The sequence below is a fragment of the Oncorhynchus masou genome, chromosome 21, assembly GCF_036934945.1.
Source record: "Oncorhynchus masou masou isolate Uvic2021 chromosome 21, UVic_Omas_1.1, whole genome shotgun sequence".
NCBI classification, from domain to species: Eukaryota; Metazoa; Chordata; class Actinopteri; order Salmoniformes; family Salmonidae; genus Oncorhynchus; species Oncorhynchus masou.
This window is the reverse complement of record NC_088232.1, coordinates 46,692,358-46,715,655: the sequence shown is the minus strand read 5'-3', so window position 1 is coordinate 46,715,655 and position 23,298 is coordinate 46,692,358. Positions and strand designations below refer to the sequence as shown.

Here is a 23,298-nt window from a genome sequence, read left to right as displayed (position 1 = left end):
GCCATTTGGTTCGCAGTCAATCTTTCCAACCTTACAGCTGGGTGTGGAGCTAATGAATAAATCTGAACCTGTGAATCAGTGGCCTGCAAGGAGTGAAAGAAAATTACAATATGCACAAATCCTCTGGGTGTGTTTGGATAATTATATTAACTGTCGTGACCTGTGCATATGCACTGAGTTTACAAAACATTAGGAACACTTTCCTAATATTAAGCCCCCCCCCCACCCTCCCCCCACCCTTTTCCCCTCAGAACAGCCTCAATTCGTCAGGGCATGGAATCTACAAGGTGCCAAAAGCATTACACAGGGATGCTGGCCCAAGTTGATTCCAATGCCTACCACAGTTGTTGGCTGGATTTCTTTGTGGTGGACCATTCTTGATACACATGGGAAACTCTTGAGCGTGAAAATCCCAGCAGCTTTGCAGTTCTTGACACAAACCGGTGCGCCTGGCACTTACTAACACCACGTTCAAAGGCACATACAGTACATGTTTTGTCTTGCCCATTAACCCTCTGAATGGCACACACAATCCATGTCTCAATTGTCTCAAGGCTTAAAAATCCTTCTGTAAACTGTCTCCTCCCCTTCATTTACACCGATTGATGCGGATTTAACAAGTTACATCAATAAGGGATCATAGATTTCACCTGGATTCACCTGGCCAGTCTATGTAATGTTTTGTACACCCAGTGCATATTACCTGACAGGTAAAACTGTAAGCTCATTTTGGACAACTCCAAGGGACTTTTTGGCATTGCACTAGGTTTGCTTTATAGATATTTCATATGATGTGCCTCTCCGCTTACATGACACATAGTTTGTCCTCCAACATGAAACTAGAGAGACTCAAGGCACTATCCAATTCTCTGCTCACTGTCCTGTATGCTCAGAGCGCTTTCTCTCTGGAGTAGATTCTAACAGCATGTTTCAGAACGTTCCATCAACCGATCCTCTGTCGGCTCTAGCGATGTCCACAATACTGTGTCTCCTCCCTGGGCTCAGTCCCTGAGCACTCTCGCTCTCTAAGCTCTCAGGAGTCTGGGTTACACAGAAATCTGCTACTGTTTACAGTTGTATATCTCCTGTCATCTGCTGTTTAGCCTAAAGTATGTGACACACTTCCAGTACATGAGGGACTCAGAGACAGTGTATATCTCTAAGCTGAGTGTAGTCCTGGGGAAAATCATTGATGTCTGCAAAGTGTAACACAGAAGAATATGTCTGAGAGAGAGAGATTAATTTGTCTCTGTAGAAGAAAAACATTCAAGGAAAGATTCAATTATTTTGAATGTTAACAAGTTTGGGTGGATTTTTCCTTTAACTTGGTTGATTCAAGGAATGGACAGTCTGCTCAAATGGATTGTGGAGATTTTCAGGCAGTGTTATGTGCTTTCATGCAGCTCGGTTGAGCAGACCAGCAATATCACCCCACTGCCAGTATTCACACTGTCTGTCAAGTCTGACACAAGCAGGGAGTGGTGCCTCACGCTGACTCAGGGACATACATCATGAGACCCAGGCCATTCCTATTCTGCTGGATGAGGATATTGCAACCTCCTAGACAGGGGCTCAGGGAGGCGCTCTCACTTCATCACTGTCCCTGCTGTCAGAACCTCATCTCTGGGGTTATTAGCTATGAGCTGAGTCCTCAGTCTGGAGCAACTTCACATGCATCTCTCACTCACTTATGGAAGGAAATGCATCAACGAAGTTGTCCCCACAGTGAAGGTTCACTGCTTCCCCAATCAAAAGCCCTGGATGAACACAGAGTTTGGCGGTAAACTAAAGGACAGGGCTACCGTACACAGGGCTATCGCAGCCAACCCTGAGGCTATGGCTGAGGACACAAACAAATACAAGAATTCCAGCATCGACCTACACAGAGCCGTCAGACAAGCAAAAGGACAATATAGGATCAAGGTGGATTGAATCCTATTACAAAGGCTCCAACGCCATTCGCATGTGGTAGAGGCTATAGTCCATTACAGATTATAAAGGAAGACCCAGCTGTGATCCGCCCAACGATGCCTCTCTACCAGACGAACTTAGTGCATTTTATGCACGCTTTGACAAAAACAACACCGAGCCCGACACGAGGGCCCCCGCTGACCCAGTGGACTGGGTGAGCTGACTTTCTGAGGCCGTGAGAATGGTTTTTAAACAGGTCAACACTCGTAAGGCCACGGGGCCGGACGGTATTCAAGGTCACGTTCTCAGAGCATGCGCAAAACAGCTGGCAGGCATAGTCACGGTCATTTTCAATCACTCCTTGTCCCAGTCTGTAATCTCCATGTCTCAGCTGACCATAAACATTCTTGTTCCCGAGAACTCTAAGGCTACCTGCCGCGATGACTACCGCCCTGTAGCTCTCACATCTGTAATCATTAAGTGCTTTGAAAGACTTGTTATGGCACACACATTCTCCATCATCACAGACACCTTAGACCCACTCCAATTTGCATACCAACAGATCCATGGACGATACAATCCCAATTGCACTCCACACTGCCCTCACCCACCTACAAAATAGGAATACCTATGTGAGAACGCTGTTCATTGAATAGAGCTCTGCATTCAACACCATAGTCCCCTCCAATCTCGTCACCAAGCTTGGGACACTGGGACTGAATACCTCCCTCTGCCGCTGGATGCTGGACTTCATAAAGGGCCGACCCCAGGTGGTGAGGGTAGGCAACATTACCTCCACCATTACCTCCACCATGCTGACCCACAGGGGTGTGTGCTTAGTCCCCATCCACATCAATGGGGCTGTCCACACACATGCGCAATGTCGCGAAGAAGGCGAGACAGTGCCTCTTCCCCCTCAGGAGGTTGAAAAACTTTGGCACGGGCCCTTTAATTCTCAAAAGGTTCTACAGCTGCACCATTGAGAGCATCTTGATTCTGAGGTATTACATTTGCGCTGCCTGAGCGAGCACTTATGAGGTGAACTAGAACTAGAACTGCCTGTGTCCTCTGTCCTCTACGACCGCTACGAGGTAAAATAGAGCCAAACAACCAGCATAGCAACGGACGCTTTGGTTCATTACATAGACCGGTCAGAATTGTGCAAGTTCTAGCAACAACCCTGGCAATGGAAACTAGAGCTCATCAAATCCCATTGTGACGCAGCGGGGTACACTATTTGGCAGGGGTACACTATTTGGCATGACAGGCCCTCAAATCCTCAGAAAGTTATACAGCTGCACCATTGAGAGCATCATCACTGGCTTTATCACTGCTTGGTATGGCAACTGCACCGCCCTCGATCACATGACGACCCTGGAACTGACCCTGTATATAGCTACTTACCCTGGAACTGACCCTGTACATAGCTACTGACCCTGGAACTGACCCTGTATATAGCTATTTCACTGTGCACGTGACAATAAAAACCTGAAACTTGGTAATATAACTACCTTCGTTTTTGTTATATTCTTTATTGTGTTTACATCTCATTCTTGTATGGTTGCCTAGAAAAAAGGGGTGACTCAACTAACCCTTTGGCTCAACTTACCCCACCCTCCCCTACGGTAAGAGGAGCTATAAAATCACTAGTTGAAGTATATACTGGTGCTTCTATAACCATCACACTTCTATGGCTATATATATCTCACAAAGTACTGCAAAGAACTTCTACCAGTGTGTCAAGTGCAACAGCTGTTTATAAAAGTAACCTCAGATCTACTCTGTTTACAGCCCATTGCTGAGAAGCCCAGGAATGCGGACATAGACAATTGACAATGTGGGACTTCTCGATCTGTTAACTTATCAGATAATACCATATAGGTCATTTTGATGTCATGAATCAATAAGGCAAACATTTCTATGGACTGTTCCAGCCCCAGAGAATTAGAAACGTGTTGGGCTTTGTGGAGTCTTCAGCGGACTGTGGAGTGAAGAAATCTAAGTCAAGAGTGTCTGGAGACCCGAGATGACTAAAATGTCTGCTGCTGACCAAACCCGTTTCCATCTCTTTAGCCCTCACCTCACCCAAACCCATCCGATCCCACTCCACCAAGTTTCACATGAACTCTTTCTAATAAACATATTCTACTAGGTAGAGGGCAAATTCACAAGTTGTTAGTTCAGATTAATTGAATATGTGGATTTACTCCAAATCAAAGCAAATCAAAAGCAAATCAAATTGTATTTGTCACATGCGCCGAATACAACAGGTGAAATGCTTACTTACAAGCCCTTAATCAACAATGCAGTTTTAAGAAAAATAAGAGTTAAGAAAAATATTTACTAAATAAACTAAAGTAAAAAATAAAAGTACGAATAACGAGGCTATGTACAGGGGGTACTGGTACAGAGTCAATGTGTGGGGGTACAGGTTATTTGAGGTAATTGAGGTAATATGTACATGTAGGTAGGGGTGCATAGATAATAAACAGCAAGTTTATTGTCATCCAGTGATGGAAGGAGCGTTCATATAGAATAAGGAGATATTGCAAATGTTAGCCATCAACAATGTCTACAGGAAGTTGAAAAAAAGTCCAGTTCTTTTGCTTTTCATTTAAATGTATCAAAAATCGAAGTCTATTTTCAGGTGTTTGTAATGGTGGTTTTCAGAGACATGCCTGTCCTCCTAATCTAGTCGAATCTCTGTGTGATTCACTGCATCAGGTTTCATTATACGATGTGTCATAGCAGTCGCCTTATTGAAGAGCTCGGCAGGTGGTTCAGTCACAGCATGTATCCATGGTGTGGCGTTGCGACACACTCCATGTCATCTTCCCCACTTTTTGGCAAAGTATCAGCCTGCCCACTAGTTTTATATTGTATCACATCAAGGAACATGTTTTTACACCCTCAAGCCTCCTTTGTCTGAGCTCCGCATGATGAACTGTATCTAGTGGGATCAAACAGCACTGTTTTACAGAGTGATGGCAGTGAATGTATTGATCATTATGTAATTCTAATACTGCAGGAAGCACTTGAGACAGAAATTACTCCCACAAAATGATCATGTGTGCTTGTGATCACACATTGTAAGTGGGAGCAGTTTAGTCAGATGAAAGTCTGCATTCATTTGCTTGTTTTTGTATGAAGATGGAAAGAGTATATTTCTGTTACACACTTGTTACCAGGGTTGGAATGAACGGATTGAAATGGAATTGACCCCAACTCTGCTTGTTACACATACTACCCACGCTGTACAGTTATAACCTGTCAAAATGTTGTGATTTGGGGACACCTCATGATGACACGAGGTGATTTACACAACGATGCACTGAGTAGATATCTGATGTTCTTCAGGGTATGTGCGATAGCAGTAATGCTGTACAGTATGACACTAATAACAGAATCCCTTTCTCACTGCTGACATATAACAACCTTTGTGTCATTTCTACCTCTCTGAGGCAAATGTGGCTTCTCCATTACTGAGGGACAAGAGAAATACACTACTAACCTATGTAGGAAAAGCAATGATCCTTTGGCTAATTATCTTAAATAGCAATAGTACTCTTCTGTTGGTATAGGAAAAAGGGATAAGGAAACGGATGTAGTGCCATGTCGCAGGGGGTTTGTACGGCACCCTCTGGGAGGCTCAGATTAATCCTAGGAATGACACGACTCTTAAGCATATTGTGGTGACTATACTGTCAATTCAGCCAAACTGTAGGGACAAGGAATACCCCATACCTATATGTTATGTCGAGTGAAACAACTGACAGAGAACTCCCTGTGATTTCAACATTGTAATGCATTTATAGCTACTGAAAACATCAACCAGGAATATTTAACCTTTATTTAACTAGGCAAGTCAGTTAAGAACAAATTCTTATTTATAATTACGACCTTTATAGAACTATAGTTTGCACAAAGTCATGACTATTATCATAACATTCATTTGATCAGACAAAGCTGGCTCTGAATGCTGCTCTGAGTGAAAAGCCAGAGTTGGTTGTTCAGTCCAGGGCCCACAGAAGTAGGTCACGGCTGACAAACACCTCTAATTAGCCTAATGAAGCCAGTGGCTCAGGTTGAGTCACATAATTGGTCTCTGAAGTGGATGATGAGACTGGATGGTCGATCATGCGTAGGTTTTAGGGCAGAAAAAATATATGAGTGCTAGCTGTATTCTTGAAATGAGCTCATTCAACCCATTGCTCATAATTATTGCATGATAGTTGTATTACCTCATAATCTAAAAGGCATGTTTTTCTTAGGTCCAGGTCACAGAAAAAAAAACATTTTTCCTCCTCTCCCTCCTTCCTCCCTCTTCCTCCTCCTCTCCTTCCTCTCCCCCTCAATCAATCACATTTTTAATAAAGACCTTTTTACATCAGCCGATGTCACAAAGTGCTATGCCGAAACGCAGCCTAAAACCCCAAACAGAAAGCAATGCAGATGTAGAAGCACGTTGGCTACGAAAAACTCCATAGAAAGGCAGGAACCTAGGAAGAAACCTATAGAGGAGCCAGGCTCTGGGGGGTGGCCAGTACTCTTTTGGCTGTGCCGGGTGGAGATTATAACAGTACATGGCCAAGATGTTCAAACATTCATAGATGACCAGCAGGGCCAAATAATAATAATCACAGTGGTTGTAGAGGGTGCAACAGGTCACTTGGCTTTTCATAGCCGATCGTTCAGAGTTAGAGACAGCAGGTGCGTTAGAGAGAGACAGAGTTGAAAACAGCAGGTCCGGGACAAGGTAGCACTTCTGGTGAACAGGTCAGGGTTCCATAGCCGCAGGCAGAACAGTTCAAACTGGAGCGGCAGCACGACCAGGTGGACTGAGGCATGGTCCTAGGGTTCAGGTCCTCCGAGAGAAAGAGAGAGTTAAAGGGAGCATACTTAAATTCACACAGGACACTGGATAAGACAGGATAAATACTCCAGATATAACAGACTGACCCTAGCCCCCCAAACACATAAACTATTGCAGCATAAATACTGGAGGCTGAGACAGGAGGGGTCGAGAGGCACTGTGGCCCCGTCCGACGATACCCCCGGAGAGGGCCAACCAGGCAGGATATTACCCCATCCTCTTGAAGGATATCTTCAACCACCAACTTACTACCCTAAGACAAGGCCGAGTATAGCCTTGTCTTAGAAGATCTTCTCCACGGCAAGAGCTCAAGCGGGGTGCCTCCCTCCTTCCACCATCTTCCTCCTCCTTTCCTTCCTCCATCTTCCTCCTCTCCTTCCTCCCCCCTCCCCCCTTTCTCCCTCTCCCTATTTACTCCATCCTTCTTCCTCCCTCTCCCTCCTTACTCCCTCAGCCTCCCTCTCCCTCCTTACTTCCTCTTCCTCCATCTGAAAACGATGTTAATGATGTTATTTAAGACACAGTGCTGATTAGTTGTTTTCCAATATGATAAGTATACCCCCATCGTTTCAACAAATTCTTTGCCCACCTTGTTTACCCAAATTGTTAACCCATTTGCATTCATTTGGCCAACATTTCTGAAAGATAACAATTATCTGGTGAAACATAACTCATGATGTGCACGCTGCTTAGGACCGAACATCACCGTCCACAGACTGTACCTGTCTATCCCACCTCTTTCTGTCAGCCCAGGGAGATAATGTCTGTTTTGGTGTGCACAGAAAGATTAATTGTAATGTGAGACCACAAAATTAATAATAAATGTTTTGCTGTGGGCTTTTTAAAATATTGTGCATAGAAGCTCCCAGTCCCCTGTCAACATTCTCACCGTACAGATATGTAGTGGTAAGATTATTTTCTTCCCCTTGTCCCCTGGCCTTCCACAAGCAACCTGCAACTGGAACCATTAGCCTACCAGCTAAAGACAACCGTTTTTATGGCAATAATCATCAATCATCTTTTGTTCTGTGCTGCCTGTTTCCAATTATCATACAAAGGCAGTGAGCCCAATACAAATAGGATAGCTAATGATTGATAGCAACATTGATGACTTTTATATCCTCCATTGAGTCCATTGAAACATCCAGATTTGGACTATGAAGACAATGAGGTGTTATTTTATGTTTACGTCAACATTTTCTCATAACTAATAATAAATGGAAACATTTCCAGCTCTATCACCTTTATAATCCATTTGAGACAGAAAATATCTGCAGATACATTGAGCTGGACCAAGAAAATTATGCAGGTTAACATTTTTCCCCGTAAATCTTGTTCTGGAGCCAGCTCTGCAGAGTGGTCACTAGATGGCACAGAAACAAAGTCCTGAAATCTGATTTTAAACCTAACCCTAACCTTAACCGCATTGCTAACCCTAATGCCTAACCCTAATCTTAAATTAAGCAATTTTACAATTTTCAACTGGCCCATCTAACTGAAATCTTGCAGTTCTGCCTCCAGGACAAGACTCATCCCCAGGGCCGGTTCCAGGCATAACCAACATAAGCGGTTGCTTCGGGCCCCCTGGCTGCTGCAGATTCCATGGCAACTAGAGGTGTAACCAGGTGCAATTTCCAAATTTGGCTGTGCATCAGCAGTTTTTCTCTTGTTATGTCAGTCATTCAATAAGCTGTGTCAGCTAACAATTTTTAGATTGGTAGTTAGCTGGCTAGACTATCTAAACTTGCAGTAATCATGGCCGAATACCTACCGGGCACTTGTCCAGGGGCCCCGACCTCCAGGGGGACTCATACATTTTGTTAGTCAGCTATCATGATAACATGGCATAAGTCAGTGCAAAAGTCAGTACAAAATGTGTAGAATTGCAGGAAATGTCTCTTTACCCCATGTAAAAATGGGTAGAATTAGCTGTAAAACTTTAGATTTTTTTCTCTCCGCCCCATGGCAAAAAAGAGTAGAATTGCTGAAAAATTGCTTTAAACTGCATTATTTTCTCTACCTTTCCCCATGGCAAAATGTGTAGAATTGCAGGAAATTAACTTTAAAAAATGACATTTTTCTCTCAACTGTCAAGAGGGGGGCCACTGAAATGTTTTGGCGTGAGGTTAGAGCCGGCCCTGCTCATCCCAATAAACGTCCACCTGACAAATGTACTCTGCTCATCCCAATAATCTTCAACCTGCCAAATTTACGGGCAGCCACAAAATACCAGAGAAGGGAAAGAGTGTTGTGCCCCTGCAAATATACAGTATCACTCACTAACACTGGAAAACAATGGAAAATTAATACCTCACAGATCACTCAGCACTTGCACACATCAAAAACAGCAAAAGTCTCACATCTAACCATATCTACAATGGAGGCTATTTGTGTGGTATGATAGCTTTTCTATTGAAGAAATGGCACTTGTTGTCATGACAGCCATCTGTATGAGCCCTTTGTAATTTGGGAGCATCACAGAAAGCACTCTGTTTGTTTGAAGTCCCTCTGCATTTTGGCGCTTTTTCTTTGTTGATGACAACTCAAATGATGGCCATAATTGAGCTCGATGGAACAGATTGGCATATTGTGTCTCATATTGTTTCATAAGACGGGAGAGACAGCACATTTCATCAACACTGTTACTCCACTGCTTCTCTATGTCTAACAGGCTTATACATGAAGCAAAAAAAGACAAGCATAAAACTATAAATGAATGCATTCCTACATTCATAACACCTGACCTTTTACAGTCTAAAAATACAGTGACATGGAACAGAGGACACTTAAAGGACCTGATAAAGTGTTTTGATTACATTATCATTGACATCTGAATACAGTGTTGCCTTTGGACACATTTTATGTGCCAGTCCAAGAGTAAGTGCTGAATTCCACCTTTGCTGTGTTGGAGAGGTCACAAAATAGCATGTTATTATCCCTAAAATATGTTTGAAATTTGGTGCTGGAGGTATTTGGGTTGCATGGAGGTGGAAGTAATTTTGCAGCTGCGCAACACATAGAGGAACTACTCCAGTCTTCACACATTATTTCATTATTTTTATGGGTGAAATGTGAGAAAAGGCACACAAAACACACAAATAATACTAGCAAAAATAGCCACCATAACAAAATACATAAAACCCTGTGTAAACATAGACTGGTCCAGCGTGGTGGAGCCAGAGTCACTCTAATTTCCTTAATTTCCTTCTTCATAGCAAAGTCCTCCTCAGACTGAATCTACATGGGGCCTGATTCCAACCCAAGTTAAGCATACATAAATGGAACATTATTCATTTTTTTATGCACTTTTCTCTCTATGCATATTCTGATCTTGAACTTAAGCAGGAGAATAGCATGCTATTCATTTTGGGTGGAGATGGAATAAATGAAGCAGAGGGGGAGGTCTGTCTACAGATAAAACCATATTCTGACCTTGACTTAATTCCCTCATAATTCCACCACCATTACACATGAGGAGACCATGAATACAGCGGAAAAAACATCTACTTTGGTGTTATATCTGAAAAAACATCTACTTTGGTGTTATATCTGAAAAAGCATCTACTTTGGTGTTATATCTGAAAAAACATTGACCAAATACTTATTTTCCACCATAATTTGCAAATAAATTCATTAAAAATCCTACAATGTGATTTTCAGGATTTTTTTTCTCTCATTTTGTCTGTCATAGTTGAAGTGTACCTATGATGGAAAATTACAGGCCTCTCTCATCTTTTTACGTGGGAGAACTTGCACAATTGGTGGCTGACTAAATACCTTTTTGCCCCATTGTAATTTACCTTATAATCGCTGGAGGCAACTATGAAACCATCCATATAGCAGCATAACTGAGGCATATCACCAGAGTAAGGTTTATGGGATGACATATGCAGAATTTAAATTGTATGGCCTTTTAACTAGCAGGGATAGGCACTCTGGATTTTCTTAATTATAAACTACCCTGACTGTCTCTGCTGTTTCTTATTTCTATCATGATTCATTTTAGCCACTCTCAGCATTGACCATCAGTAAGGCCTAATGGGGGGTTACAGTGCCTTGCGAAAGTATTCGGCTCCCTTGAACTTTGCGACCTTTTGCCACATTTCAGGCTTCAAACATAAAGATATAAAACTGTATTTTTTTGTGAAGAATCAACAACAAGTGGGACACAATCATGAAGTGGAACGACATTTATTGGATATTTCAAACTTTTTTAACAAATAAAAAACTGAAAAATTCCAAAATTATTCAGCCCCTTTACTTTCAGTGCAGCAAACTCTCTCCAGAAGTTCAGTGAGGATCTCTGAATGATCCAATGTTGACCTAAATGACTAATGATGATAAATACAATCCACCTGTGTGTAATCAAGTCTCCGTATAAATGCACCTGCACCGGGATAGTCTCAGAGGTCCGTTAAAAGTGCAGAGAGCATCATGAAGAACAAGGAACACACCAGGCAGGTCCGAGATACTGTTGTGAAGAAGTTTAAAGCCGGATTTGGATACAAAAAGATTTCCCAAGCTTTAAACATCCCAAGGAGCACTGTGCAAGCGATAATATTGAAATGGAAGGAGTATCAGACCACTGCAAATCTACCAAGACCTGGCCGTCCCTCTAAACTTTCAGCTCATACAAGGAGAAGACTGATCAGAGATGCAGCCAAGAGGCCCATGATCACTCTGGATGAACTGCAGAGATCTACAGCTGAGGTGGGAGACTCTGTCCATAGGACAACAATCAGTCGTATATTGCACAAATCTGGCCTTTATGGAAGAGTGGCAAGAAGAAAGCCATTTCTTAAAGATATCCATAAAAGGTGTCATTTAAAGTTTGCCACAAGCCACCTGGGAGACACACCAAACATGTGGCAGAAGGTGCTCTGGTCAGATGAAACCAAAATTGAACTTTTTGGCAACAATGCAAAACGTTATGTTTGGCGTAAAAGCAACACAGCTCATCACCCTGAACACACCATCCCCACTGTCAAACATGGTGGTGGCAGCATCATGGTTTGGGCCTGCTTTTCTTCAGCAGGGACAGGGAAGATGGTTAAAATTGATGGGAAGATGGATGGAGCCAAATACAAGACCATTCTGGAAGAAAACCTGATGGAGTCTGCAAAATACCTGAGACTGGGACGGAGATTTGTCTTCCAACAAGACAATGATCCAAAACATAAAGCAAAATCTACAATGGAATGGTTCAAAAATAAACATATCCAGGTGTTAGAATGGCCAAGTCAAAGTCCAGACCTGAATCCAATCAGGAATCTGTGGAAAGAACTGAAAACTGCTGTTCACAAATGCTCTCCATCCAACCTCACTGAGCTCGAGCTGTTTTGCAAGGAGGAATGGGGAAAAAATTTGGTCTCTCGATGTGCAAAACTGATTTGCACATTTGCACGCCCAATTTTTCAGTTTTTGATTTGTTAAAAAAGTTTGAAATATCCAATAAATGTCGTTCCACTTCATGATTGTGTCCCACTTGTTGTTGATTCTTCACAAAAAAATACAGTTTTATATCTTTATGTTTGAAGCCTGAAATGTGGCAAAAGGTCGCAAAGTTCAAAGGGGCCGAATACTTTCGCAAGGCACTGTAAATAACTGAATATGACAAGTGAATTTAAGTGAATCAAACCACCGTAAAGGCTTTCCAAACCAGTTTTTATGATTCATAAATACTTTCCTAACCCTAAATAATCTACAAGATTACAGAGTATTTTAGAACCTACAAATTGGTGCTGAAAAGAAGACATATGTCTTTCTTTCATTGATCCCTAACTAATATTCTGAACCTGTTTTATTTATATATTCTATTCCGTCTGTCTTCAAAATTCAAACTAAAAAGTACACCATATTTAAAGGGATGGCTAAAGATGTACTAAAAACCCTATTGAAGGATAAATATGTTGGCCAGCATGTGGGAGGGTTTTCAGCAGTTGAATTAAATTGATTCTGAGTGCCAAGGGAACCACGCCTGCAAAGCCCTTTATGCACCTTCATAGGGTACTGTAAGTCTGAATACCAACTACTGAGAAGTCTGTAGGAAAGGCGTGAATAAGGAAAGGCATCATTTACTCAATTGGAATTGGGCACATGATGATAGGCAGCTGACTCAAATAACCCACTTACCAGAGACATAGCCTATTCTCTGCTATTGTCCCACTACACACCTCACCCACCTTCATTCGACACCTCTGCAGCTCCTACTATTTCTATACACTGGCAAGATATACAAGGCATTTCATCCTATGCTACATGTGGTTAAATATATAAAAAAATTGGCTGGATATTGCTTAACCATTAATGGTTACCTTTCCTTCCAGGCTATTAGACATCATGCATTTATGCCGGTCAAAATAAATGGTATACTCTCACATCAGTGACATTTGCATGCATACAATAACATACGTACATCATACATACACACACATACACACACCCGGAGAAGCTGGGAGGAGGTCATAATTGCTTATAGGTTGAAGTGAGAGTCTAAACTACAATAGTAATGAAAATACGTCTACGAAATAAATTATAGTGTTTTAACATTAAATAGAATAATAGTTTCGTTTTCCTGAATCACGCTGGCCGATGATGATGGGGTATGGGTTCAAAATGATGGAGTGTCTCGTTACTGAGTGAGCGTGAATGTAGGATGCGATGCGAGCGCACGACTCTGGTCCAAGGCGCTGTGGCACCTCGGAGCACGTGACACAGAAGCGCACAAAGCGAATCCTTATAAAAAATAATTGCGTAGCTCAGACAGACAGACAGACACATCGCTGTTACTATACAGGGATGCGAGGCTCATTATGACACATTCACTCTGCTAAAAATAATTTTCAACGATTTGATACACTTTGATCAAAGCAACTGTTGACATCAATATAATACAATTCCTGAGATTGGATTAGTGGACACACTTCCTCTTGTCTTTATGTCATAAATTAAATCTGGCATAGGGAACAACGCACATTCTTTGTGCAAAGAATATGAAGGTAAGAACTATTTTTTGTTTACTCAAATGGAATAGAAATGTGGCATTAATGCATAATCTATTTATTTGTTGATTTTGCTGTACCCTTAGTGAGAGTTTATCGAGTCTAATTACTTGCTTGCAGCCTCTCCATAACCTTCCTTGTTGTTGGTCTGTTTTACTAATTCATAAATGGGACAAGGGGCATCGTCACATTGTTGTATAGCCTCCATCACTACCAGATTTTTTTTTGCCTATCTATAAACAGGGTTATGCGCCGCTTATCTATGTGTTTTGCGTTTCGTTAGTCGTATGGACGGGATACGCATGGTATACATCGAAATGCTTACTTGCACGTTCCTTTTCGACAATGCAAAAACAATAAGAAATAATAATAGAATACGAACAAAAAGTAAATAGCTCAGTAGAATAGGATAAACATTTTAGCATACGTATAATAGACCACATGCTAGGTTATAGTTATAGTCCAAGGTTTACTCTTGTATTGGGGATGGGGGCAGTGAATAAACTGAGCCATATAATAAGAGTCTGAGAGAAAATAATAGTCCTGTCAAAAATCTATAGATTGATTCTACAAAATCAATTCACTCTTCTCTTGAGAGAATATAACTACCTCCTTTGATGCATCATTCATTGAATCATTATTTTTTTTTTAAACCTAATCCTGTATTACCCCTTAATTAATAGGAAAGATTGACCTACATTGGCATCTTAATACAATGTTTTTGTTCTGGGGGGCAGCACAGAAGGTTAGATATGGGTCTCAATCATTTGTCATTGACTGTTAATTCTCTCACCATTGTCTGAGACACATCTGCTGTAGAGTCAGCTGGCTGGTACAGGGATACCAATAACGTCACCCAGCAACATTCCTATATCACCCACAGTTAAAGTTCCCCACAGTTAAATACATACGCATTTGCCTACCCCCACATTTGTCACAATTAAACTGACCAAATAATAGAAAGTATTAATGATTTCAAAATGTTCTTGAACTCTCTTTTCTGTCTAGACACGCATCTAATGCTACATAATTTACCAGTCAGCTGAGTAGCCATGAAGTCTGCTCTGGATGGAATAGCTGACACCACTTTCCGAACAATGACTACTGGTTTGCAGTATCTTGGCTCCAACGATGTGAGCTATGATGACCCGTCCATTGATTCTGGCTTCGCCAAGACTGGATTCCACTTACAGAAGACTCACTCTGCCCCACTTAGTAACTCCTTCCCTGTACAAGTACCTGGGGACAAGGAGCTCATCTATAATGGCAACTCCATTTACCCGACCAACTTCTCTGAAATGCTTGGCAATGGGACCCGATGGGAGGTCGGGGGTTCTCTCCAATGCGGGGAGAACATTGTGGACATGGAGTGCTTCATGATTCTGACCCCCAGCCAGCAGTTAGTAGTAGCGGTCATGGCACTCACCCTGGGAACCTTCACAGTGCTGGAGAACCTTATCGTATTGTGTGTGATCCTCCACTCCCACATCCTGCGCTGTCGGCCCTCATACCACTTCATAGGAAGCCTGGCTGTAGCCGACCTTCTGGGCAGTGTCATATTTGTGTACAGTTTCTTGGACTTCCATGTGCTGCACCGGAAGGACAGTCCCAATGTGTTTCTATTTAAACTCAGTGGAGTCATCGCCTCTTTCACTGCCTCTGTGGGAAGTCTCTTTCTCACGGCCATCGACCGCTATATCTCTATCCACAGGCCGATGGCTTACAAGCGGATCGTCACCAAGAACAAGGCTGTCATTGCCTTCTGCATGATGTGGACTATCTCCATCGTCATTGCGATTCTCCCCCTACTGGGCTGGAACTGTAAGCAACTGAACTCGGTGTGCTCAGACATTTTCCCGCTCATCGACGAGAAGTACCTGATGTTCTGGATAGGGATGACCAGTGTGCTGCTTCTGTTCATCATCTACGCCTACATGTTCATCCTGTGGAAGGCCCACCACCACACTGTGCGCATGATGAGCCGCAGCTCCCAGAAGAGCATCATTGTCTACACGGCAGATGGAACCAAGGCTCAGACCATGCGACCCGAGCAGACTCGAATGGACATCCGCCTGGCCAAGACCTTGGTGCTGATCCTGGTGGTCCTCATCATCTGCTGGGGCCCTGTGCTAGCCATCATGGTCTACGACCTCTTCTGGAAGATGAACAACGTTATCAAGACGGTCTTTGCCTTCTGCAGCATGCTCTGCCTGCTCAACTCCACCGTCAACCCCGTCATCTATGCACTGAGGAGTAAGGACCTGCGCCGGGCCTTCCTTAACATCTGCCGGACGTGCAGGGGATCTTCTCAACCACTGGACAACAGTGCTGAGTCTGATTGCCATAGCAGGAGCATCAAAGGCACAGCCTACAAATCCACGGCTAGCTATGCAAACACCACTGTAAAAGTGGCCAAAGTCACCCTGTCGGTCTCCGCAGAGATGGTCTGAGAACCTTTCTGCCATCATGTGACTGTGAAGGTATCGACTGTGAAGAATTCATCTAGAATAGACACTACCCCAATTAGCGCTGCCCAGAAAGTTAGCCAACAATGAACTTTAAATTGAGCTTTGAAGTCTATGTAGCTGTAGCATAAAATAATGTGGATTATTATACTGAACAAAAATATAAATGCAACATGTAAAGTGTTGGCCCCATGTTTCATGAGCTGAAATAAAAAATCCCAGACATTTTCCATACACACAAAAACCTTATTTCTCTCAAATTTAGTGCACAAATTTGTTTACATCCCTGTTAGTAAGCATTTCTCCATTGCCAATATAATCCATCCACTTGAGAGGTGTGGCATATCAAGAAGCTGATTAAACAGCATGATCATTACACAGGTGCACCTTGTACTGGCGACAATAAAAGGCCACTCTAAAATGTGCAGTTTTGTCACACAACACAATGTCACAGATGCCTCAATTTTTGAGGAAGCGTGCAATTGGCATTTTGACTGTAGGAATGTCCACCAGAGCTGTTGCCAGTAAGCTGCCTCCAACGTTGTTTTAGAGAATTTGGCAGTACTTCCAACAGCCTCACAACCGCAGACCATGTGAACCACGCAAGCCCAGGACCTCCACATCCAGCTTCTTTGATGGCCACTGGCACGCTGGAGAAGTGTGCTCTTTGCGGATGAATCCCGGTTTCAACTTTACCAGGCAGATGGCAGACAGCATGTATAGCATTGTGTGGGAGAGCGGTTTAGTGATGTCAACGTTGTGAACAGATTGCCCCATGGTGGCAGTGGGGTTATGGTATGGGCAGGCATACGCTACGGACAACGAACACAATGGCATTTTATCGAAGGGAATTTCAATGCACAGAGATACCGTGACGAGATCCTGAGGCCCATTGTCGTGCCAGTCATCATCACCTCATGTTTCAGCATGATAATGCATGGCCCCATATCGCAAGGATCTGTACACATTTCATGGAATCTGAACATTTCCCAGTTCGTCCATGGCCTGCATACTCACCAGACATATCACCCATTGAGCATGTTTTGGACGATCTGGATCGACATCGTGTTCCAGTTCCTGCCAATATCTAGCAACTTCGCACAGCCATTGAAGAGGAGTGAGACAACATTCCACAGGACACAATCAACAGCCTGATAAACTCTATGCGAAGGAGATGTGTCGCTCTACATGAGGCAAATGGTGGTCACAGCAGATACTGACTGGTTTTCTGATCCACAACCCTACCTTTTTTTAAAGCATCTGTGACCAAGAGATGCGTATCTGTATTCCCAGTCATGTGAAATCCATAGATTAGGGCCTAATTTATTTATTTAAATTGACTGATTTACTTATATGACCTGTAACTTAGTAAAATCTTTGAAATTGTTGTATGTTGTATTTATATTTTTGTTCAGCATAATTCAATGTTTTCAGAACCACTTCATTAATTTATTTTCATAGGGAAATCGTGACAATAAGCATTGTTTAACTGTACAGTTGTGTATTTAGTGTCATGCTGATCTGCCCTGACTGTATGGTTTGAGCCGTTAAAATGCTTCTAGGTGAAATTGGCTGCTCTTTCCACTGTAAATTATACTGTAAATTATTACATTGTGATAGTTTGTTTTGTGAAACTGTTTTGATTGCCTTATTTTTTAAATTATGTATAATTGAGGGTCAGGTTATTCCATACAAGAGTAGATAATGTACATCTTTTCAATGAGTCACATTATTTCAACTAACTGGGAGACAGATTTCCCCAAAGAAGAACCACAACCATAAAGACATGTAATGTATTAAATACGTCACGTCCCCCCGTCCATCTCTTCATATATGTTAAGTATTTTTCTGTGACTGAACATCTTAATTTCTGTTTTGATTCAATAAAAATATTCAGGAAAGAACCTTGTGAACTTATCTCATGACACTCCAGAGAGAGAAAAAACATGTTGTATTTGTGTAGTTACTCATCTTATTTATGACCAGACTAATTTAGTAATAAGCAATGTATGTATATCATGTACACAAATGCTTTCATCTGAACACATCAATAGAAAAACAATAGCCATTGTATTCTATTGCAGCTGTACATATAGCAAAAATGTCATCATCTACACTACATTACCAAAAGTATGTGGACAACTGCTCGTCAAACATCTCATTCCAAGATCATGGCTATTAATATTTAGTTGGTCCCCCCCTCTGCTGTATAACAGCCTCCACTAGATGTTGTAGCATTCCTGAGGGGACTTGCTTCCATTCAGCAATAAGAGCATTAGTGAGGTCGGCACTGATGTTGGGCGATGAGGCCTGGCTTGCAGTCGGCGTTACAATTTATCCCAAAGGTGTTCGATGGAGTTGAGGTCAGGGCTCTGTGCAGGCCAGTCAAGCTCTTCCACACTGATCTCAACAAACCATTTCTGTATGGACCTCGATTTGTGCATGGGGGCATTGCCATGCTGAAACAGGAAAGAGCCTTCCCCAAACTGATGCCACAAAGTTGGAAGCACAGAATCATCTAGAATTGTATTGCAGTATAAAGATTTCCCATCACTGGAACTAAGGGACCTAGCCCGAACCATGAAAAACAGCCCGAGAACATTATTCCTCTTCCACCAAAATGTACAGCTGGCACTATGCATTCGGGCAAGTAGCATTCTCCTGGCATCCGCCAAACCCAGATACATCCTTTGAACTGTCAGATGGTGAAGCATGATTAATCACTCCAGAGAACGAGAATGGGTTTCCACTGCTCCAGAGTCCAATGGCGGTGAGTGTTACACCACTCCAGCCAACACTTTGCACATGGTGATTGTGTGCGGCTACTCGGCCATGGAAACCCATTTCATGAAACTCCTGACAAACAGTTATTGTGCTGATGTTGCTTCTGATCCAACCGAGGACAGACAATTTACAGAGGACAGATGATTTTTACGCGCTTCGCTTCCTGTTCTGTGAGCTTGTGTGGCCTACCACTTCTCGTTGTTTCTCCTCGACTTGACCAGGGCAGCTCTAGCAGGGCAGAAATTTGACAAACTGACTTGTTGGAAAGGTGGCATCCTATGATGGTGCCACGTTGAATGTCACTGAGCTCTTTGATTGTATACATCTGTCAGCAACTAGTGTGGTTGAAATAGCTGAATCTGCTCATTTGAAGGGGTGTCCACATACTTTTGTATATATAGTGTTTCACCAACCAAGAACTGTCAAATCAACAGAAGATCTTTAAGTAAGTATAAAACCAGAGGAATTAGAATTTTTCAGTTGTCTCTGCTAAGATAAAAAATGAGCAAATATTGCATGTATAATTTATATTCAAAAGTATTGTGGTTTCCCCATTCAAACACCTGTGTATGGTTTGGTTTCCAAGCTTCTGAATAAAGTCAAATTTACACAATACTCATAAGGCATGTACGATATCCCTGAGCTGACAAGGTAAAAATCTGTCCTTCTGCCCATGAGCAAGGCGGTTAACCCACTGTTCCCCGGGCACCGAAGACGTGGATGTTGATTAAGACAACTCCCGCACCTCTCTGATTCAGAGGTTTTGGGTTAAATTAATGAGGAAGACACATTTCAACTGAAGGCATTCAGTTGTACAACTGACTAGGATCCCCATTTCCCTTATATTCAGATATGGGCTTTGGTGGTATGTTTTTCAGTCTCTGGAGGAGGAGAAAGAGTTGGCAGTGGCACATGGGACGATGTGCCGTGTGTTGTGTGAGGTACTTTACTGCCCTCTTGTGGAATCAGAGTATAGTATGATGGGGCTTGTTAGAAAGGTAAAACCACAACGTTTTTACCCCAAGTGAAAAAAATGTAACAGAAAAGGCAAAAAAACGTATAAGTGTAACAATCCATTTTACATTATGGGCCCATGGACTTGCAGAACAAAAAGTGGCAAAGGCTATCAAAATACATTAATTTCCAATAATGTAACAATAATGTGAATGAAGAACAGGCCTACTGCTAATGTTTATAGATATAGCAGCGCAAAATCATGGCAGCACCAAAAAATTATAGCAGCGAAAATGATTAAATGTGATTTCGAACCACACAAACCACCACCTCTGTCTTGACTGCACTACAAATCCCACCATCATCAGCGCATGCCCACCGGCATGCGCTCCAATTTTTTGACGTCTTCAACCCTAGAACCAGACCGCTCGGAGATCAAAAACAAGAAGCTAGCTGGCTTTCAAGCTGGTAGGCAGGTTGTTATAGCTTCGTCTGCATTTATAACGTAGCTAAGGACATTCGAATAGAGGTAAGATATAAGTGAAACAAACGTCAAAGACACACGAGCGTCGGATAGGAACGGAGGGCAACTTTTCCCCGGAAAGGTGGGAATTTGTTTTCATTTGATTTTGTTGGCTAACGCTAGCTTAACCTAATAACGTTATACTGTACGTTAGCCAACAACAGTCGCAAGACTCCTTCCTGGACTTGTCGAAGTTGCAAAGCTAGGTAACTAGCCAGCTAGCTGAAAATACATAATCGGTATAATAAGCTCCTTCCTATCTCGAAAGCCATTTTCTTTTGTTTCGCAGTAGCTACTATACACTGTTCCTCGTTCGTTCTTTGTAGCTGGACCCTCCTTAAATCAAAATCATGGCGTGTGGCGCGACCCTGAAAAGAACCATGGAGTTTGATCCATTGATGAGTCCAACGTCGCCTAAAAGGAGAAGGTGTATCCCGGTTTCCCCATCATCCTCCTCATCCCCACGGAAATACCTTCGCATGGAGCCGTCGCCATTTGGAGAGGTGTCGTCAAGACTATCAGCTGGTAATTAACGTTAGTTAACTAATTTACCGGATGAACCCAATTTGGTACCATACATCTAACGTTAGCTACCCAGGCCAGTGTGCTAGCTTTCTGCATTGCCAGCTAACCATTAACTTAGCATACTATTTTCCAAGACCACATTAGATGTTAGCCAATAGTTAGGTAGATATGCTGCAATAACATGTGTAACTATCTTGAAAAGATAACATGATGTCGATATAGCATGTTGACATTGGGAAGATCTCAATTGCATACTTCTTGCAACCTCTGAAACCGCAGACTTTCTCATCCAATGGGTTTTGAGAAGGAGACGAGGAGAGAGGATGCGAGGTGTATGCAATTGAGATCTTCCCATGGTGTCATCTTGACCCTTTTTGTGTTACACAGCATAATAGGAGCTATAACGATTGCACTATAACGTGAGGCCTCCATTAGATGTGACAAGTTGTTTGACTAACTTCCTCCCTGAATGATTTTGACTCATGCTGTGTACTCTCATTCAAGAGACAATTCTGAACAACATCAAGCAGGAGTACAAGCGCATTCAGAAGAGAAAACACATCGATGGAGTTTACCAACAGACAGAGGGTTGCTACTCCCCAGAGGCTCCACCCCCTCTAGGTGGATCCAGTATGCCAGGTTTGTTGTAGTGTACTGTTAGCCTAGCCAGGTTCAATGTCGGTCCTTGAGGGCCAAAAACACTTATTGTTTTCATCTTCTGCTTCTGAGAGACTAATTCAGACCTGGGACACCAGTAGAGTGCAATGAACTACCAGGTAGAAACAAAAAAGAGGTGTTTTGGCCCTCCAGGACCGGAATTGAACAGCTCAAATCCTAAACCTAGGTGAGGAGGGGAGATCCAGAGTGCAGGATGAACTAGACCCCCCCCTCAACATGCAAATGACCTCATTTCTCTCCTCGTGTCATCTGCAGGCACATCGGCTGGAGGTTCTTCTCCATCAAGGAAAGAACAGCCCTTATTTACTCTTAGACAAGTTGGAATTATTTGTGAACGTCTACTGAAGGAGCGTGAAGATAAAGTTCGGGAGGAATATGAGGAGACCATGACTTCCAAGTTGGCAGGTGTGGACTGCAAAAATACAGGATTCAGAAAGTGCAACATAAGGTGGTATGTGATTTTTACAGTTAGACTTATTAAACCCCTCCCTCCCTTTCCTCCCACATTTCTATTACAGAACAATATGACACTTTTGTGAAGTTTACACATGACCAGCTGATGAGAAGATTTGGAGAGCAACCTGCAAGCTGTGAGTTTTATTTTCCTCTCCTTTTTATATAAGATTCTCAGTGCATGTACCATCCCATTGTGGAATACAAGAAGGCTACCGTTACACCTGAATGGAAAACCTCTAAAGGTTATGGTAACATGGCTGGTTTTCTGTTTTTATCCCTTCTTCGCCAGATGTTTCCTGAAAGCGTCCCAGTCTGCCAGGTGACCTGTTGCTGCAAGCTATCAAGTTTAAGTCTTGGGAAATCACCGCAAGAGATTTGGTTTATTTAAACTTTTCTTACTGTGCCATATTTCTCCTTTGGACAAAGGTTTATAAGCCGTTGTCAGTGGTTATCACTCTCTCTCGCAAGCAGCTAGGTGCTTCCTAATGTAAATGTATAGGCCCTCTCTACCAGTGGCCTACGTTTCTCCTGCTGTACTTGTATCGATAAGGCCTCACTCTTACAAGGAATTCCAAACTTTATTCATTGTTTTATTTCTTTGTTACATGTATATATATCATATAGATATATGTATATGAGATAAAGCAATGTAGAAATCCATGTAAGGTTTGCTGGTCAATCTATGAGCAAGTGGAAGATGCAAGTTAGTACAGTTTGGAGGAGAGAATATGCGGATGCACCAGTTACTTTTTTTTGTATGGGACTTTACAAAGTGTAAGTTAGATTATTATTTTTTCCCCTTTCAAAATGTTTATTTTATTTTGTCATTTTTGTTTTCCTGGTATTACTTTCAAACCTATGTACTTAGTGGAAAACCGAACAATAAAATGTTTTAAGGCTTATGATTTAAGTTTCATGCTGTCACAACAGGGTAATGCTCTAAGTCAAGTACTACCAGTGTTTCCCCCATACGGCACACCGCCGCTGCTAAATTGTGACGCCACTGCAAATTAAAGTGCAACTCTCTTTAAAACCATGAATGCCTTTGGCCGTTTTCAACGTGGCCTTGAAATAAATCAGAAACCGTTATTCTAGATCCAAAGGCTACGTGTAAATAGGTTCGTTTGG

General features: G+C 42.3%; 2 protein-coding genes across 6 annotated transcripts; both read left to right on the top strand.

Annotated features, from left to right (window-relative positions):
• The first annotated feature begins 13,558 nt into the window (after positions 1 to 13,558).
• Positions 13,559 to 16,611, top strand: LOC135507420 (cannabinoid receptor type 1A-like). Its single transcript, XM_064926962.1, has 2 exons — positions 13,559 to 13,782; positions 14,794 to 16,611. The coding sequence occupies exon 2, from the start codon at positions 14,838 to 14,840 to the stop codon at positions 16,233 to 16,235; it is 1,398 nt and encodes a 465-aa protein (XP_064783034.1). The 5' UTR covers positions 13,559 to 13,782; positions 14,794 to 14,837; the 3' UTR covers positions 16,236 to 16,611.
• A 3,767-nt stretch (positions 16,612 to 20,378) lies between these two features.
• Positions 20,379 to 23,072, top strand: LOC135508422 (akirin-2-like). 5 transcript variants are annotated; one of them, XM_064928590.1, is made up of 6 exons: positions 20,379 to 20,517; positions 20,838 to 21,036; positions 21,541 to 21,675; positions 21,970 to 22,119; positions 22,233 to 22,304; positions 22,460 to 23,072. In XM_064928590.1, the coding sequence occupies exons 2-6, from the start codon at positions 20,862 to 20,864 to the stop codon at positions 22,468 to 22,470; spliced, it is 543 nt and encodes a 180-aa protein (XP_064784662.1). In that variant the 5' UTR covers positions 20,379 to 20,517; positions 20,838 to 20,861; the 3' UTR covers positions 22,471 to 23,072. The 5 variants fall into 5 exon arrangements, with proteins under 5 accessions (XP_064784662.1, XP_064784661.1, XP_064784660.1 ...); XM_064928589.1 differs by having other exon boundaries at positions 20,379 to 20,593; XM_064928588.1 differs by having other exon boundaries at positions 20,379 to 20,717.
• Positions 23,073 to 23,298: the final 226 nt, after the last annotated feature.